The sequence below is a fragment of the Salarias fasciatus genome, chromosome 12 (assembly GCF_902148845.1).
Source record: "Salarias fasciatus chromosome 12, fSalaFa1.1, whole genome shotgun sequence".
NCBI classification, from domain to species: domain Eukaryota; kingdom Metazoa; phylum Chordata; class Actinopteri; order Blenniiformes; family Blenniidae; genus Salarias; species Salarias fasciatus.
Window position 1 is genome coordinate 5,736,390 of NC_043756.1, and position 18,966 is coordinate 5,755,355.

At 41.4% G+C, this 18,966-nt stretch overlaps 1 protein-coding gene across 2 annotated transcripts in view; it reads right to left on the reverse strand.

The window, feature by feature from the left end:
• Nucleotides 1-2,530: 2,530 nt before the first annotated feature.
• The window catches only part of LOC115397970 (leucine-rich repeat transmembrane neuronal protein 4), a 53,971-nt gene continuing 37,535 nt past the window's right edge, over nt 2,531-18,966 (reverse strand). Inside the window, exon 4 of one of the 2 annotated variants that reach the window (XM_030104534.1) lies at nt 2,531-2,777. In XM_030104534.1, the coding sequence (XP_029960394.1) occupies nt 2,553-2,777 (225 nt within the window). In that variant the 3' untranslated portion in view covers nt 2,531-2,552. The remainder of the gene's footprint in view (nt 2,778-18,966) is intronic. The other variant, XM_030104535.1, reaches the window with a different exon arrangement.

Sequence of the window (18,966 nt, forward strand, 5' to 3'; positions counted from 1 at the left end):
TTTTTATTTTAATTTGAAACAAGGGGTGATAACTTTCCGCTAAACATACTGTCGGTTTTAAATTCTAAGCTGACTGTTGGTGGGAGGGTCCTTTTCCGATCCCAAGGTTTTTGATTAGCATCCTGCCCTGCTCATGTGCACAAGTGTCCTTGTGTGTGTGTGTGTGTGTGTGTGTGTGTGTGTGTGTGAGACAGGTCATGCAGAGCATGTAAAGCACGCTGAGGCTGCCCAGGCAATAAATTGTACAGTATAAGTAAAATCCATTTACCATTTCTGACCTTGGAGTTTGACGGCAGCTGCTGAGGCGCAAGTTTAACCCAGTTTCTCAAAACCTTCAGTTCAGCATGTCACTATCCACCAGCAACAACTCCAGGCCAACAAAGCTGTTTTTCAAATCTTTTTTTTTTTTTTTTTTTTTATCGCAATATTATTTTCTGTTCGTAAGTCATTGAGATATTAAAAAATTTGGCATAAAGATTACTACTTGATGAGAGTATAAAGTCTGGTGTAAACCTGCTGAATCTTCTGAGGCTCAGGCTTATCTCCCAAATGGACATTAAATACATTCGCTGTCTTTTCCATCTTAACTACACCTGAAATGCTGCCAGCTGCGCTTTGCGGGGATTGGATGATGGATTGAAGGAAAGGAGGGAAATGACTCCAGTGAAAAGATCTTGCTTGTGTTTAGTGTAAATTCAAGGACTTGCTTGCTGTCGTATCGTTGCAGGATCAGCCTCCATGCAGTAGAGACGCTGATAATGAATCTGAAGGAGAGTTTTTGTATGTTATAAACTGTAAACCGACATGCTTACTGGCCTCGCAACGCCAATGTCACTTGGGGTTGAACTTTAACAATAGAACCACAATTCTGTCACAGTAAACCCCACTGCAATAAAGCACACAGCTCGATGTTTACATTTTACAACATTGTTTTATCTGTTTTCAAACTTTCATGCTGTGCAAGGCTTTGAAATGACCCAATAAAAAGACATGAGCCTCTTAAATAGCAATGTTTCAACATATGCAGAAATCCAATGCTTGACAGGACTGGGGTTTTTATTCATTGTTGTAAAAACGAGATATTCACAACAGCTAAAAATAATAACGGTTTCCTGGGCTGGTTCGGCAGACAATTCCCAGCTGATAAGTTCCCCCATTATGTCGCATTTAGTTTTTACCATTTTCATTATTTTGAGGGAAATGAGGCCAGTGTGAATTGAGATTCACTACTTTGATTTGTTTTTGTTTTCAACAGGAGCAATTCTTCTCTTGGAAGTGAGATAAAAACCACCGAGTTCAGGGTTTAGTGTATTATATCAGATAACAGTCACAGGAGGGGAAGGAGAAAAAAAAAAAAAAAACGCCAGTGGAGATCACCGTCAGGGTCATGATTTCCAAAGCAAAAACAAACCCAGACACACATCATTATTAAACAGTCCCGCCTTCAGCGCTGTTCTCCGCCACCTACGCAGCTGTCTGCATCCAGCAGGCGCCGGTTTGGGTTGAAACCGCTGATCTCCATGAACGACACCGCCACCGGTCATTTACAACAGTTTATTTACCATATATTATAATGTTACATCTTGTAAAAAGTACACACATGTAGATATATGAGTGCACAATCAGATAATTGGTTGAATAACACATCATGGAAACAAAAACCATTGATCACCAACGTGATTTAAATGAACGATGAAAAGCAAATATTTGAACGTCCCAGTGCACCGTCGTCTCTACTCGGCAGTTATTTTTCATCTGTTTATTTCTCAGCTCGATTAAATTAATTAGAATGTGATCAACATCGCAAACCATTAAGGAACTCAAAAGTCACCATGTAAATTATACTTACTGCCGGCAAAATGTGGAGGCTGTACATTTTATAAGACAATGGCTGTCTTTATATTTTTCTGACTTGTTTCTGTTGTCCGGGGTAATTTCATCTGAGTGGCTCATTTCTTGAAATGAATAACGCTACGGGGAGTTGGGTGAGAGAGAGAGAGAGAGAGAGAGAGAGAGAGAGAGAGAGAGAGAGAGAGAGAGAGAGAGAGAGGCCTCTGACTGACAGCGTGATCAGAAAAAGCAGCAGAGAAACCTTTTAGCTCGGCTGATCTTTCATTTGTTCTGCCACTAAATTGCTTATCATGCTGTTTCCCGGCTCTGTTTGGAGCATTTTTCGTTTGATTACTTTACCTGCGCAGCAGAGAGGTGCCCGGATTATGAAAAGTCAAGGAAATATGTTTAATAAGATTAACAAATCATTAAATTATTATCCTTAATACTCCTCAAGAGGCAAAGCAGAACGTGGAAAGTCATGCTGCTGTTCAGCCTCCTTTGCTAATTGAGGACATCGAGGGTCAGGCAGGTCAGAAGCTCACTAATCAATACCGCTGCACCCCTTTATTTCCACTGAGAAATATTTTCATTTTCATTACCCTGGGTCCAGGATGCTCTGCAGTAGATTAATTGTCTCCTTTGCTTCTTCACCAGTCCCAGCTCCCTCCCACACAGCCGTTTTCCCTCCTTTCAGCAGTCTGGAGATGGAGCGTCTCGGCTCACGGGCGGTGGGAGAGGGTCCGGGGGCAAGGCAGCGCAGGCTCGGAGGGGAGGGCAGCCACCGGGCCCGGGTGGTACGAGGCTCGGCCTCGGCCCGGACCTCCCAGCGCCTGAGTGGAGGGCTCCACGCCCACATTGAGGTGCAGCGACAGGTGGGCATGGCAGTAGTCCAGAACCGACTGCTCACACCTGTACAGTGCCAGAGCGCTCAGCTGCCGCGGAATCTGGACGGAAACAGAGAGCGGGAAAACGGAGAGGAGACAGAAGCAGAGAAGAAGGTTTTATAAAACATTTTCCCCCCCTAAAAAAAAAAAAAAAAAAAAAAGCCGCAGTTTCCACATTTTATCTGCTCTCTGAATATTTTGGAATTGGCTTAATATACTTCATGCTGTCACGGCGCAGCTCCGTCATTAAAGCAGCCTTGGCCGGTGATACAGCGCGCGCCCCAAGACCTGAAATCTGAGGCGCTCAAACACCCACTTTCAGCTGGAGTGATTTATATGCAAGATGAAAGCCTTAAGCAAGAGTGCACACATATTTTCTGCCCTCTTTTAAATGGAGTCAAGGCTCCATTTAGAAGAGAGTGCTTATTACATTACAAGCACTTTGCTGATTCAAAGACCCCTCTTAGTTTTACGTTCTACTGCGGTCTGAATTATGTCAATTAAACAGGATAAAGCTGCATCCCAGCTGGTATAATATTGATATTAATATACTAATGTCGATTACTACACACAAAAGATGCATGCGCCCCTGAGCTCTGAAATGTTCAAAGCAACATGATGCACACGTCACAACACAGAACACATGCTGGATGCACCACAGCTTTAATATTGGCCTTCGTGTCAACATGAAAAACTGCGTTTTTCATTCATTCAAATCCTCTAAGGAATGAATTCCAGTTATCAGCCATTACATGTTAATCTCTCGTTGCGTGTAGGATAAAGACAAAATATTCAACGGGCCTGTGAGAAAATTCTCAGATCTCTGGAATATGAGTTGCAGCCAGAACATCTATTGTGAAATATGTTGTCTTGGATTATTTTATTGGATCACAAAAGGATTTGCACAAAGCAGATTTGATGCAGAAATGGCTTTTAGATGGGTTTTTTTTTCCTTCTTTATCTGGTTAGGTCAAGATTCACGGCACTGTCACTGTTCGGACCCATAAATTTCAAATCGGGGCTTTTGAAAGGTTATGTTTTCCTTCTGAGAAGCACCGGACTCCGTTTGTTCCCCACTTTAATAGGGAGATTAGCTGAAAACACGCTATTGTCTAATTCAACATCTGAACTTTGCGCAGCGCTTCAGAGCACTTAATAAAAAATTCATGAACAACAATGCTCCGAATGCGAAATGAGGTGGATGGTGGCGGGGGGTGGTGGAGGTGGTGGTGGTGGTGGGGGTGGCGGGGGGGGGGGGTATCCAGGAGTCCTCTGACGAGGGGAAAGGCTACACCGTGGGCTTGTTTCACCAATTACCGCCAGATGAACAAGTCGATCCTGTAAGCATGCGAGTTAACGGTAATTGGGCCGGTTAGCTGGTTGAACTCGTACAACCCGTCGCCGTCTCTGAGCGGCGCCGTTCGGGCACGGCGCCCGCAACCTTTGTCTCCCCCAGACTGTCTTGTCTCCTCCGTTTAACATTGCCAGTTAATCCCATGAAATCCAAAGGTGCCATAAAATGAACTGAGCTGCAGTTACTGAGACAATAAAAAGCTTTTTTCTTGCTCATCACCACTAAGCTCCAGGGACCCCTACACATCTGTAAATACAAAAATAAATACACCCTCTTGAAAGGCGCAGAGCTATTATTATATAGGCCTTCTCAGTATAAACACTATGAATAGTCCAGACAGCGTGAAAAGAAAAGCCCTCATGACCTGTTAAACGTCTTCGGGGTTTGTGAGGGATTTGTGTCACTCAAAACCGAATGGAAAGTTGTTGGGTTTTTTTTTAAAGACTGTAACACGGAGCTTTGAGAGTGACAGCTTGTTTGTTGTGTCAGTTTATTTCACGGTGTATCTCGCTTACCATCGCTGCAGATTGATTTAAAGCTGTTTCAAGAAACCCGACACAAGTAGCTTCTCATTTTTTATCATTATGTTCAGTCTTGGGTGAGTGCATCAAGGCGTTTTTGTCTGTTTGCAATCTAGTCTTTTGAAATTGACTTTTTCGAGACTCAGGAAAGTAGCAAAAAAAAAAAAAAAAAAAAAAACAGGTTTGCGCCCCTTTATGACACCCATTAAACCAGAAAAATGTTTGCAATGACCAGGCTGATGTTTCACATGTGGCTGGAGTCCAAATGATTTTTTTTTTTTTTTTTGTGCCTGCAGAGGAGGTGAAGTGTGATGCAACCTGTGAGGTAATGCCGCAGCTTGGATTTGGTGCTGTAACACTGTGACACCTCTCAGCAAGAAGTGCACACACTGAAAGCCTATTTGGTGTGTCCGGCGCAAAATTACAGTCAGGCCCATAAATGTTTGGACATTGACACAATTTCCAGCGTTTCCTCTCTGTATACCACCACAAAGGATTTGATTTAATGCATTCAAGACGCGCCCGGAGTGCAGACTCCGAGTCTTTATTGGAGGATATTTACATCTGAATCGGGTGCAGGCGTTACAAGCCACTTTATGAACTCTGCGTTTTTAAAAATGCATTAATATAAACATCAATAACACAACCTGGTTGCTTGATTCCACATCTATTGTGGTGTGTACGGAGGCAAAAGGCTTAAATTGTGTCAATGTCTACCTGTTAATGGACCTGACTGTATGTGCAGCTAAACTAAACAAACCATAATGGTTCATGATAATTAAGACTCCTCAAGTCTAAACCATGCTGGGGAGCTTTCTGTGTGGAGTTTGCATGTTATCCATGTGCTTCAGGGAGTTTTTTTTCAGGTATAATAACTGAATTTGATGCTATTTAATAACTGAAATTGTGCATCTTGAAGGTTTTGCCCTTGAATCGATGAGTGTAGAGTCCAGGATGTATCAGCTTTCAGCCCCGTGTCTGGGCACTGCAGTGACTCTAAAGCAGCATATATAGAAGTATAGCATAGATGAATTGCATATGCAACCAATCATACGCACATTCTCTGACATGAATGTATAAAAAACACAAGAACCCTCTGGCACTTTTTGGTAGGGAAATCTTTTTACTGAAAAACAACCAGACCGTATCACAACCTCTTTTTTTCCCCTGTGTTTTTTTTTTTTTTTGTTGTTGCCTCCTCCTCAAACACTTTAGTCAGTTACCGCCTTTTCCGGCACTCCGCTTGAACTGTCACCTTCTGTAGCTTACATAAAGTGAACTCTCAGCCGGCAGTTCACCAACTTACACTCACATTTCCTATTCACACCAACCATGAAATAAACTATAATTCCTACTCCGTGGTCCCCCTTCATGGGGTCCTTAATTTTTAGTAAGATCCTCTGCAGTGTTGACAGCAGGGGGGCGAATCTGCAGCTTCTCTCTCTCAAATGTTGTGAAACAGGAATGAAACAGAAACGTTTGCTTAATACAAATCTGCCCTCTGGAGGGATACGCTAAGCAAATACTATACCATTTCTTGTAATAGCTCATTATCGTGGGTGTTGTGCGGACGCTGCAGAGTTAAAGGGCAGCAGAACCTTTTGTAACTTTCCAACACTCAGCAGCACTGAGTGAAATAGTGATATGACACATCAGACTGGTGAGGACAATGATTTCACGCTTACATTACGATTTGTTTGAATGACCTTTGCTGATTATCTTTCGCTCTGCATTTTGGCAACTTCTCATGTGAAACTATTGAACCTAGACTCAAATCAAGCTCGAGGTAAAATAACGTAACGCCAGACTTCTGCGCATAAGTTCAATTCAGTACCTGCAAGACAATAAATAAGAAAGTTTTTTTCAAGCTGTAAAACTGAGATGGCAAAATACAGCAGAGTTGTTAATGATCATGGTCACAATTGTATTTATTTTCTTCCAAGCTCATTATGTAAAGAGCGAAAATACAGTGTTTATGCTATAAACTAATCTGTATTTGATTGCACATAACAGAATTTTTGCACAATGCTGGATGAAGTTTCACTGTAATTACAGCAAAAACTGAGCTGGGTATTCATGTGTTTTTGCTGCCAGAGTCCTTTGCAGTAGTTCCCCATTATGTCGCCTGTTTGTCTTCACTCGAATGAATGAAAGGACTCTTTTTCCCCGGTGCGCACTTAAAGCTGGCCTCAGTCGGCTGAAGACTGTCAGGCAGTTAAGGTAAACAAATATACGGCTGTCTGCTCACACTAACAACGCTGTAATAACATGCTAATGGTTTTATTGTGTCTGGTTTTAATTTCGTATGCTGACTAAGCCTCGTGCGTGGAAATAAATGTTTGCTGAGGTGGAAGTCATTACGGCTGCACATGTTTAGACCAGGGGTGTGAATTGATTAAGGGGAAAGTGATTAATTGCGACTGTGACTGTAATTAATTAATTGCACAATTTATGAACTTGTAATGAACACACAAATCACCAGTTCAATGCACAGAAAGTGTGTTTATTCCAACAGCAGCCTGCCTTACCTACCGATACCGGTATCTGTCACATCCATGAGATATGTGACCCTTTGAAAGGAGCTCACACTTTAGGATTCTTTCCTTTCAAAGACTTCAAAAGCTATCTTTTGAAGGAAATAAATAATCACTGGGAGCAATGATCGTGGTAAGATATATGATATATTATTCTGATATTGATCCAAGAGCATCTTGTTTCACAGCGGGAAGAATCTTCTGAAATTTGCCCCTTTGTATATTGTGGGTCTTTATATGTGTGTGTGTATAAATCAATATAAAATAAAATTAATGAAGATCCCCAATCGCATTCTACCCACTGGGTTGATGAAAGGACTGAACTGGTGAACCCGGACCAGCGAGCCGTTATTCTGTGACGGGACGTCAGGATCCAGTCCCTCCTGCCGCACCGGGTCAAGGACTCAAAGCAGCAATCTCTGCAGTTTTTATTCAGACTACGTCTGTGTGCGATCAATTTCAATTTAGTTTTTTGTCTGGATGTATGGGATTGTTTTTTTTTTCTATACATTTAAGAAAAAAACTCCGAAAACTACTTAAAGAGCAAAGTTCAAGAATGCTTTTAGTTCAAAAAACCGATTTCTTTTTTTTTTCAGTAATATTTTCAGGAAAAGCAGAATGAATTATGACAACTCTTTAACGGGTGATTCACATAATCTCCTCTGAAGACGTTGGAGTCTCAAAAGAAAAGCTTGTGTTTGCGTATTTGTGAAACAGAACAAAAAAGAAAAACTTGCAGCTAACTGCAACCCGGTTTCCATGGGTTGTGTTAGTTTAAGAGTTGTTCAGTAGAATCGGGTGCTTGGCACTTAGGTGTTGTATTACTGATGAATTACTTTGGTGATAATTAAATTCAGGATTATTTTTCTTTCCCTTTCCTATGGCCAGTTCCGACGTGCAACAGTAGAAGCAGCAGTATTCACCACTGGAAGAAGAAATCTCATCGGATCAGCATTCATTAGTAAAAATGCATTAAACTGAAAAGAATAATGCAAAAAGATCGATAATGTTACCAGCTCGAGATTAGACGGAAACTGAGAAGAAGAAAGAACCGATATCTGCACTGATTAACAACAGAGGTGTTACCAAAGTGACATTTATCCTCTGTCCAACGGCTGTTGGAGCAGTTTACTCAAAACCAGAGATGTGATCAAGTGTTTCAGTCTGAATCAAAGCAGTGAACAGACCCCTGAAGCCCACAGCAGGGTGCAATGAAGGAAAGGAAAAGGTCAGTGTAGGACTGACCAATACAATGACTAATGTAAGACTCATAGTAGCTCGTCTCCTTACTGGAAGAACATCTTTATTCTGGCTCATAGGTCACCTTTCCACTCCCTTCCGTGTCCTAATGTATTTCAATTACCAGGCTGATAATTATGTTTTTTTTCCCTCCACTGTTTCTGTCAAAGACATCAACGGCGTTTCTCAGTCATTCACAGTCTCCCCGGATAAGAGCATCCACTAATGACTGAAATATGAAATGTCAGAATAAAGTCATTTAACTTAATGTCATTTCTCCTCGCAAGTGAGATGAAGTCTCTGGCAGCAGCTGACAGTCATTAAACTGGGCTAAATGCTGTTTTGTGGTTTCACCTCTAAGTCAACACAACACTAATGAAAATATGTCCCTGTCAGGATCCCCAGAAGGATCCAAACACAACCGTGGGCTGAACAAACACTCAGCTTAACCGAATGATAGCAATTCAGATAAAATCCGGTCTGAGACCACTCCTCCTTCAATCTAAATCCTTTAAGGTGTTTGTTTTATTGCAGAAGTCGCTGTGAGGTGGACGACGAGACATCGCTTTGAAACAGTGAGGAGTGTGGAGAAGGTGCAACACAAGTCGGTCTTTGGGATCTACAGGTTTCCATGGTAACGGTTGACCCCCTTCAAACATGGTCAGCGGTCACTGATCTCTACAGCAGATGTTCAAACTGAGAGGAAACGTGAGGCGGAATCCATCTTTTTTTTCAGCTTTCGTGTTTTTCCAGACGTGTGGAGTTATGAAGTGTTTAAATATTTAACTGTGGCTGAGATTTTGCTTTGTAATTTTATTAAAACTACTGTTTAATGTTAAATTCGCCATCGATCAGCGAACATTCCTAACGAGGAAGTGGGAATTTACTTAATGGTAACTTTGTCAATTCAGGACAAGGCAAATTCCTCTTGTCTTGGATGGAGCACTGCATCTACATAAAAAGACAAAGGAGCCAGACACACGTGTGACATGGGGTGTGTGGGACTACTCAGGAAGGAAGGAGTTGAGGACATGGACAGAGACTGATGGGAAAATTACTACGACTAAGGAAAGCAAACATGACGAGGCAAGGCGACAGCGCCAAAACACAAAAACTGAACAATGGGGGCAATGTGGGAATCATGCTGTGAAAAATATCACGAAAAGCAAGTGAAACACAATGAAACGAGGCAAAAGCTCAAGACTAAGCAGTGAAGATGAGGCCGACTCCTTCATGAGGAAGTTCATATTCAAATATCTGCATTACGGAGGCAGTAAACCGAATGAAAAACGGATCAGTTTCACGTCTCTGCGTGGAGGAATAAAAGCCTTTTTGGCGAACCGAGCTGAGTGAGCATTCAGGTTTAATCAGGAATATTGGGGAACTGCTGGCTGTTATGGTTGGAGCTCTTAGAGAGGTGACTCACTGGCTAGCATAACTTGGAAACGAGCCAGCGGAGCTGCTTAAAGGGCTGAACGCAGCACACAGTCAGATTTAGCCCGGAGCACGAACGCCACCTTTCACGGCTTCTATAGCCGAGGAGGTCCTCTACCAGTCTAGTTCTCCACTACACAAGTGAATAAATATAAAATGAAATGAAATCTCTTGATTACAGCGGTTGTCTAAGAATAGCCCTGCATCCCTTCGACAAGTGTAAGTTATTATTCAGTGACTCAGTGGCTATGGGCCAAAGTAATAGAGCGGGCATCTGGCATCAGCCTCATCTTGTCTTCACTTTATGTTAACTGTTTAAAGTACAGTACATCCTGTTTACCCTCAAGTCAGTTTAATGGAAGAAAACACACTGGGCGCCCTGAGTAAAGATGCAGGCCCACGAAAAACACACCTTGGGTTCAGACGCTCCATCCTTGTTTGTGCTGTATGGCAGCACATTTTTATACCTCAGGTTATTGCATCGCTGTTTCTCACTTACTTACTTACTGTACGTGCTTCTTCCTCTCAGACAGAACGATTCACTGTTTATCTCATGGAATCTCCGGAGTTTAAAGTGTTAAGAAATTATCTTCTCAGCCGGTCTGGGAATTGTTGTGGGCTTGAAGTGGTGACAGCTGTTAGTATAAACAATAACACTTTCCTCTTAAGTTATTTTATTTCAGCTCAGTTGTGTGGTGTTGCGTGTTGCGTGTTGAACAGAGCAGAGAAAATGAAGCAAAAGTGACGAAATATAAATTATTAAAGCATAATACAATGGCTGAACATTGCATAAAGGAAAAGTTGAGAAAAAATATTGAAAAAAAAAAACAGAAAAAGGTCTAATGGGAAGTCAGAACAGGGAGGAGGCGTGAGCTTTTGGATTTCATACTTTCAACTCATCCCCCAGCAAAGCATAAGCACTAAAACCCTCGCCTCAGGCTGCATGACCAATAATGTGCAACCAGGTTAGTGGTTGTTTCTGCCCGAGACACCACTGCTTCTTCTCGTCTGTGTCCCAAAAAGTCATTTTGTATGGTTTAGGAGTCGATTAGACGATTTCCCTGCATGCATTTCATTTATCATTTTGAAGAGAAGTAATTATGATAAAAGGGAATAAATGGACTTTTAAAGTGATTTATTTTATTATTGCATAAACTATGGCACAAAATGGGCCGATGGATACATGGACTTCTTTTAAGATATATTGTAAAAAACCTCTGAAGATCAAACTGATGTTAAAGAATAAAATATTTCTCAGTTTCTTTGTAGCTGTCAGATAACAACATGCAGGTCAATACAAACAGTGCATTTCTGACATCCATCTGATGGTTGCCTCACAAGTCTTAATTGAACAGATATTTGATATCAAAGAAGCAGTGAAAGTACATATCGTGAGTTAAAACACTGCAGCATCCAACTGTGTTCAGGTAAAACTATTTCTCATTGACGGTTTATCTCACGAAAGTCCACAATTTGTCAAACTATCTGCTGTGAATTTCTTCCACTGCCACCGTCTCCCTGGCACAGATACCACAATCGAAACTCAACTTTCCCCAGTCTTCAGTCTTACATGTATTTGGGAAAACGTTTCTTTGTGGCAATAATCCTTCTTAACACTACATCTCATGCTGTTGCACAGTCTGATTATTTTGCTTTCTAATGAGGCCACAAAACTGAGGAACGTGCACTTATAAGATGAGAAACAGAGCTTTGTGTTCATGAAAAACTTGCTCAAACTTATGGATTTAGGTCATTCATGAGTGAAAAGCACTGATAGATTTATGAAGGGATTGTCTTCTTTATGGTATTTTTCCATCCATTCAGATTGAATTGTGTCTCAGTGTTGAGAGAAAGCATGCAATGATGCAAACTTAAGTAACAAAGGAGTGAAAAAGCGAAGGCATTTGACTTAAAATATACAAGGTGAAATAAGAAAGCTGTTAGAAAACAAATATTGAAGATGAACTGCTCAAAAACACCGTTTGAATTGGATGTTTGGATACACGGGTTCACAGCACAGAGCCTGGGAACGGGGCTCTGACATTTAAAATGAGAAAAACCTCTACAGTCTGGCTTCTGCTAAATTAAATAATTACAGAAAAAGTAAGAGGATAATTAGTCAGCTTTAGAGGTTTACCTGCCTCTCCATCTTAATTTCAGTCTTCACACTGAGTTAAGCTCACAGGCTGGAGATTCATATTTGCAGACGGACAATTCCTTCTCACTGTCACCGCAAAAATGAATCATATTCCCCAAGATGTCCATCTAGTCCTGGGAAAAACTAGCTTTACTCCAGCCTGAGACCAAATATCAGAAACAAACTGCACTTAAATAGAACTCGAAAGACCTGATTTACAGTGATAATGTCTAAAAGGATGGACTGTGATTTCAGCTTACGTGTATTTCTCAAGTGATCAACTGAGAATAATACCTCGAACGGCATTTCAAGCAAACACATTCAAATGAGGGTTTGGCATGCGATCGTGCTTCACCATGGAGGGATTGGATGAAGCGCTGAGCCCACACAAACACAGCATTAAATATGCTGCCATGGAGTTAAGCTTGTTGGTGGAGGAAGTTATCAAACATATCAGAGTGTTACAACAAATCAAACTGAATTTGGAAGGAAAAAAAAACACAAGATGAGAGATCCATCACTCAGTCAAAGCTTCAAGAAAAAAAAAAGGAGGGAAAAAAAAACTAATCAAAATCAACATCATCAAAGAAAGGGTGAAAAGATTCTGGAAATAAAAGTTGTGGGAGGCCACTTGAGAAAATGCATCCCACCACAATACTAAAACTTAAGCTGATTTATATCTCCTTTAAAAATTAGTTAATAGCGGAACCATAAAAAATGCAAACGATTTCAAATGTCTATTAGGGTAAGCTCCTCCCAGTATTGTGCATTGTCAGGTACGTTTGTCTGATCTTCCATATTCACAGAGGCAAATGTGCTCCGTTCTGCCAGACAACATCCATGTAATAACTGTAAAATGCACTGTAAAGCTGGCACCACATTTTACATGCACACATCTCCAGTAGCTCAGGGTCGAGGCCATGGTTCTGCACTCCACGAACCCCCTCCAGAGGCACTTAGCTTCACATGTGGAAGAGGACAATGAAGTAAACTCTCCTGACACAACAAACAGCAATTAATCCTAATACCCGAGCTATTAGCTCCGGAATGCTAATGAAAACATTCACATAGGTGGTCCCCCTTTGCACCGCTCCGAATGTAGGTCAAGTTGCAGCTAAATGATTCCCAATTAGGTGATAGGCAGCTGCACCATGCCAGCATGCCTCAGACTGGCATGGGAGGCACGAGCTCTCATTGGCATATTAACAACATCCTCCGCCCGAGCTGCGCTGCTGCTCTCTGTCAGCTGGATAATTCACTCAGTGGTCAACGCCGCGGCGAGAGAGCACAGACAAGCCTCTATTATCATCGCTGTCTATTAGGCTACACACCCATGGTTGCTGAATTGCATACTAATGGCTGCAAGACCCCCTTCGCTGATTGTTGCTTAGCATGGATAAATTGAAAAATGATTTCGTGGCGGGTGACGTGGAAGTGAGGCCGATAAGGAGTGGTCATCAAGCTTAATTAAGCAGGGTGGCGCTGCGCGCTGGAGGAAACGCACGCTGTTGTGGATATTACAAACTTACACAAAGAAGTTACAGTACATTTGCTATTGTACAGCACGATATTTAATAAATCCGACACCATGCATTACACCAGACAGCAGACTTATTAGCATCGCTTCAAGTTAGGTTTTAGCAGCAATGTGGAGAGCAAAACTGACATCGATCTGAAAGGCAAACCAAAAGTTGTACAATTTAATACTGCATGTGCTTGAATTGCAGAAAGATCATCTTTTGCTGACTTTAATATTCACCATGTAATTACATTTCTATTTGAAAAGCGTTTCGCATTTGTCAAAATAACCATAATCCTTCAGATGTGGGGATTTATCTCCTCCTAATGCTGCTCATCCCATTTTCTGCTCATCAATGTTGGCAATGCATACTCAGATTTACTGTTATTTACTGGATGGACAATTTATGAGCCACTACAATCTTTTTCTGATATATGTAGATATGAGCAACCTGGATTTGAAAGCCAAAATATAGATGCAAAGATTAATCCATATTCAACGAGAGACACTCTGAGATGTGTGCAACACTGTTTGCTTCATTCTCCCCTGTTGACTGTTTTTCGTTTTTCTCTCTCTTTACACTCCCACACACACACACACACACAAACACACACACGCACACACATGTTCACGCAGTGTGCTGAAGCTGCTTGTCAAAATAGCCCTTAAATACCTTAGTTCTGATAAAAAAGGAAAAAAAAAAATCTGTCGCTCTGTGGGTCATAGCTGTTTGCTTGGAGCCGAGCTGGCATCACAGAGCAGTATTCTTTCATATTTATTTAAAGATTCATGGTTAATTTACGTAACAGACATGTCACATGTAAGGCTCGGCTAAGCGCTGCTTTTCATTTTGCAACGTGCATTGTGCAGAGAACTAAATATTGCTGTCCTTGATGCAACGACGAGAAGAAAAAGAATTCTACAGCACGGGCTTTTTTTCCCCTCTCTATCATTCGGACGAAGGCCTACAGTAATCCAATTTGTTAGTGTGCCAGATGCTGTACTGACGTGATTCACAGTGGTTGTGATATATAACATGAAATTTAAGCAGGTTTGTTTTTAGAATCTATAAATGCAAGCAAATGCCGGTATTATATTTCATTTGAAATGTGGCAACACAAATAGACCAGCTTTGATTTGCTGGGGATATGTATATATATATATATATATATGTTATGTCCTTTATGGTGTTTGACTATCCAAGAAATTGAATATTTTTCCTCTAAAACGAAGATCCACAGGACTAAACAGTCTTCTATTTCTTATGCAGCTCACTGTTACCTAATGCAAAGCAATCAACTTAATCCACAGGCTGTTAAGATAAACTAATAGCTTCTATTAGCAGTATTCATTTGTTTATGAAAAAGGTCAATGAACGTTTTGATCATTACCAAACATCTCCATTGTTTGTTTCAGCGTCATTGAGCTTTCAGGCTTTTTTGTCTTTTCTAGGTTTTCTGCCTCATAATATTTTTCTTTTTTGCTTTATTTCTCTGCTTTCTGTCTTCCATGCATCCGTTTTCTACACAGCTTGGTTATGTCATACCATGTCGTGAGAGAAAACTCATTCATCGGATAAGAAAAACATGCAAACCACAAACATTTTCTCTGTAATGTAAGACCATGAACCACTGCACCACAGCTTTAGAAACCTCTATCAACACTATTTCAAACATATAGTAACGGCTTGTATGTTAAAAGGTCCTTTGTTCGTTGAGCTTTAAGTTCCTTGTCAGTGTTTCTAGTTTCAAGTGTTTCCTGATCGTAACCTTTTCTTGTGTTTGATTCACTCCCACTGCTTTCATCCATCCATCTTCTTTTCCGCTTTGTCAAACTTAGGGTCGTGGGAGCAGGAGCCGACTCCAGAGAGGCAGGCAGAATCGCACTCATGCACGCCCGCGCGCACGGACGCACGCACGCACACACGCACACAGTCTTATATCAACGGAAACCAGTGTACCCAGAGAAGCCCTGCACACATACAGGGAGAACATGCAAACCCTCCACATGTAGGCCTGGAGTCGGAGAGTCAAACTGGAGATGCTGTTGTTGTGTGTGAGTGTGCTAGCCACGGCACCGCTGCGTGGCTCACTATCTCCTTCAATATCAATCTTTTTCACCCCCCTAAACAAGTCATTTCTCGATTTTCCCAGCATCAAAGTGCCGGCGCAAAAAATAAGTGCTCAGCTGAATAACATAACAAAGCATATGGGCACTACTGGCCAAGTTCAAGCCGATTCAAAGTGTGTGTGTGTGTGTGTGTGTGTGTGTGTGTGTGTGTGTGTGTGTGTGTGTAAGTGTAACAAGGCGCAGCTGTCTCATCTGTGTAAATCTGCACAGGTGTGGAGGTTGGGTCAGAGATAATCCTGATAGATAACAGAGGTGAAAGGAGAACAAATGTTGGGCTCAGATTTACCAAATAAACGACGATATGATCCAGACTCCACTTCAAGTGCAGAATCTGATGCCAAGAGAAGTTCTGTGTTCACAGCCCACTCAGAAATCAGCTATCACAGGTTTACTCTGTCATTAATTGCTTGGAGGGATTTTCATCCTAATATTTAGCGAATGACAGGTAAGCTGTTTATCCAAATCAGAATATTTCTTTCTTTTGGCAATTTTAAAGCAAAACAAGTTCCAAAACTATGAATGGAATCCCTCGTTTATTGCTGCTGTATATTCCCACACAAGAAAACTCTGTGAGATGAGGCTTGTCAAGATGTATAGGTTCAGGAGGACGACCAGAAAAGGAATTGAGGGCAGCTTGGCTGAGCTACAGTATTTCATTGTCTAATGGCTCCTCGGAGTTTATCAGCCCTCCGCTGTGGAGATGAGATACCGGACTAATGTTGCAAATCACCGATAATTTAGTAAGTTCAGAAAAGATGTGAGCGAAGAGACTGACAGGCGTGTATTTAATGGATCCGGTGAAAACGCCATTAGCCCGGCTCGGTCTGAATGCTGGCTGATTGTATGGATGACTGCTTCAAACAAGCCGAGCAAAGTTTGGGTCTGATGGGAAGATTTCACTGATACGGTGTCTAGAGTCAGACACTCCACTCTTATTTAAAACTTTTTAACTGTGTGGGAATCTGCTGATGTGCAGGTACTCCAGGACATCAGAGATATGCTAATTTGCTCGGAGCTTACATGGAAAGCCCAATTAGATGGCTGTAGTCGTTAGTAACAAGTCTGCAGAGTTCAGCGATAACTAAACATTATGTGAAGAGGATAAGTGAAGGTTTGGGGGTAAGGGTTAATTTGGGGATTAAAGTTACATTTATAAATAGGGAGAGGCTGGGGTTTGGGATTAAAAATTGGGGTTGGGATAAACCTAAACTCTGCTTTGGGGGCTACAGCATCCTGACTGAAAAGACACCAGTGCTTTAATCCTCCCGGTGGGTTTTTCTTTCTCCACAACACTCTCTTTGCCTCCACTCTTCTATGCAGTCCCTGCTGGAATCGTCAGTGAGACACAACAACATGAAGCAGTGGAGCTAACAAGCTATCTGCTAATTATGGAAAACACTGACAAATTGTGCATAAGGCAGGTAATTAGTCTTGTGCAAACTGCTCCTGTTACATTTCTCCTCCTGTGCTATTTTTACAGAACGAGCACTGTGCAAAAAATAAAAAAAAAGGTTCTGCATTGATTGTTCGGAGACTTCCATATCATTTAAAACACACTTTATACATGGTGCACGCCCGCGTATAATGGAAGGATCTTTTTCGAGCGTGTCGCTGGGATTAGCTAAATTATGAAAATATGAGTTGGACTGAGGAGAGACAACAAACCAGCAGCCATTAGAGTGAAGCTTAGACTCCTGTCAGTCAAAAAAAACAGCCCTCAGACATAATTAACAGACTTTTTTGGGCCATTTGGGAGTGGAAAAAACAATTTGTAAATAAAACATTACCACCTTATGAAGTTTTCTTTCGTGTTTATCTTTGATATATCATGTTGGTTCGTTTCTTAAATCTAAATCCTGAGGGAAATATCCTCCTCTTTTTAAATGCACTACTCCGTTTGCTTCTATAACCTTTATTTCCTTCCTGTTAGAAAAGTGGTAAACATATTTGTCCCAAAACTCAGCTTCAATGCAAAAACCGTGAAAAACAAGCAAAGTTGAGGGAACTGAAAACAATAAGATTAAAGGCTTTGACAGAAGTGTGGAGGTGTCTGTTAATCACTGAAAAACACACCTCTTACTATTCCTCTAAAATAATGTTTTTCATGGAAGTTTGAATAGGCTACACTTTGCAAGGTCATCCGAATCCGAATGTATGAAACACGAGTCATAACGGTTCACGAAGCCGAACTTCATCCTTTGCAGGGAAGCAGGACATAAGCAAACCCTCATGATTCACCAAGAAAAGTGGAGCCAGTAATTTAAAGATACACCGAAAATGCTGAATTTCTGAAGCATGAAGCCAAATGAATCCAGAGCAACATGAGAGCCAATTAGGCTTCTGATATCTAACTGAATCGTTTCACTGAAGACATTTATTTAATTTACTCTCACCACTGTCATATTTGTTTCTGATCTGTGGATGACCTCCTTACAAATCGGATTAAACTGCATTAATTCAGAGGAAAAAAAAAAAAATTCAACTGTGGTCAAAAAAAAAAAAAAAAAAAACCTCCCTGTTTAGCATTTCAGAGAAACTTTATCTTTATAGTCAGATAAAGTTTATGCAGTCGCTAAAACGTCTCATATAAATGTCAGTGCGTAGGGCCGGGGATGCTGTCGTGCCATAGCTCCATCCACCGTGGTGCTTCTCACTCCTGTCCAGTTTCCATGGTGATCACTCCACAGAATAGGCTGTACGTCGAACTCTTAATGCTCTGGAAGATTGCGCGAGAGTGCTACTGCACTTGTATGTGAGTTTGTGTATGCCACATAATAGGCTGCGTGCTGTGTCATTATGTGAACATCTTCTTGAGTTTTCGCTCTCACAATGAATCTTTAAGGACAAACGCACACACACACACACACACAAAGACACACTCGCAAGTTCACTACAAGAAAAATAAAAAAAAAAATAACAAACACATCTATTTGGGAAAAACTGATGGCGCAAAAAAAATATTCAAAACAGTGATTCATGAAGAAAGGAGACATCCGATTGTTGGGCTGCTTTCTTCAGAAGAGGCCTCGAGGACGGCCATCTGTTTAAGTGCTGCAGCTTGAAATCGCCTCTGAACTTGAACAGACTCGTCCAATACTGATGTGGCTGCGAATGTGAGGCGACAAGAGATGAACTGCGGCCAGCTGTTGGCCTCCCGTGGTATTTCCACAGAGGAACAATCTGCACAAGGAAGATCGGCTTGATATTAAGAGCCAAGGCCGGCAAAGATCCATCTGCAGCGATGAGATGTGAAAATTGCATAACGATATTATAAAACTCCAACGACATGGCGCGAGGCCAGTCCTGTGATTCTATAGTCGCTGCATGTAATCATATTATTGTGTCATTCTTTTTCCTGTCAGACAAAGACACTGCATTGCC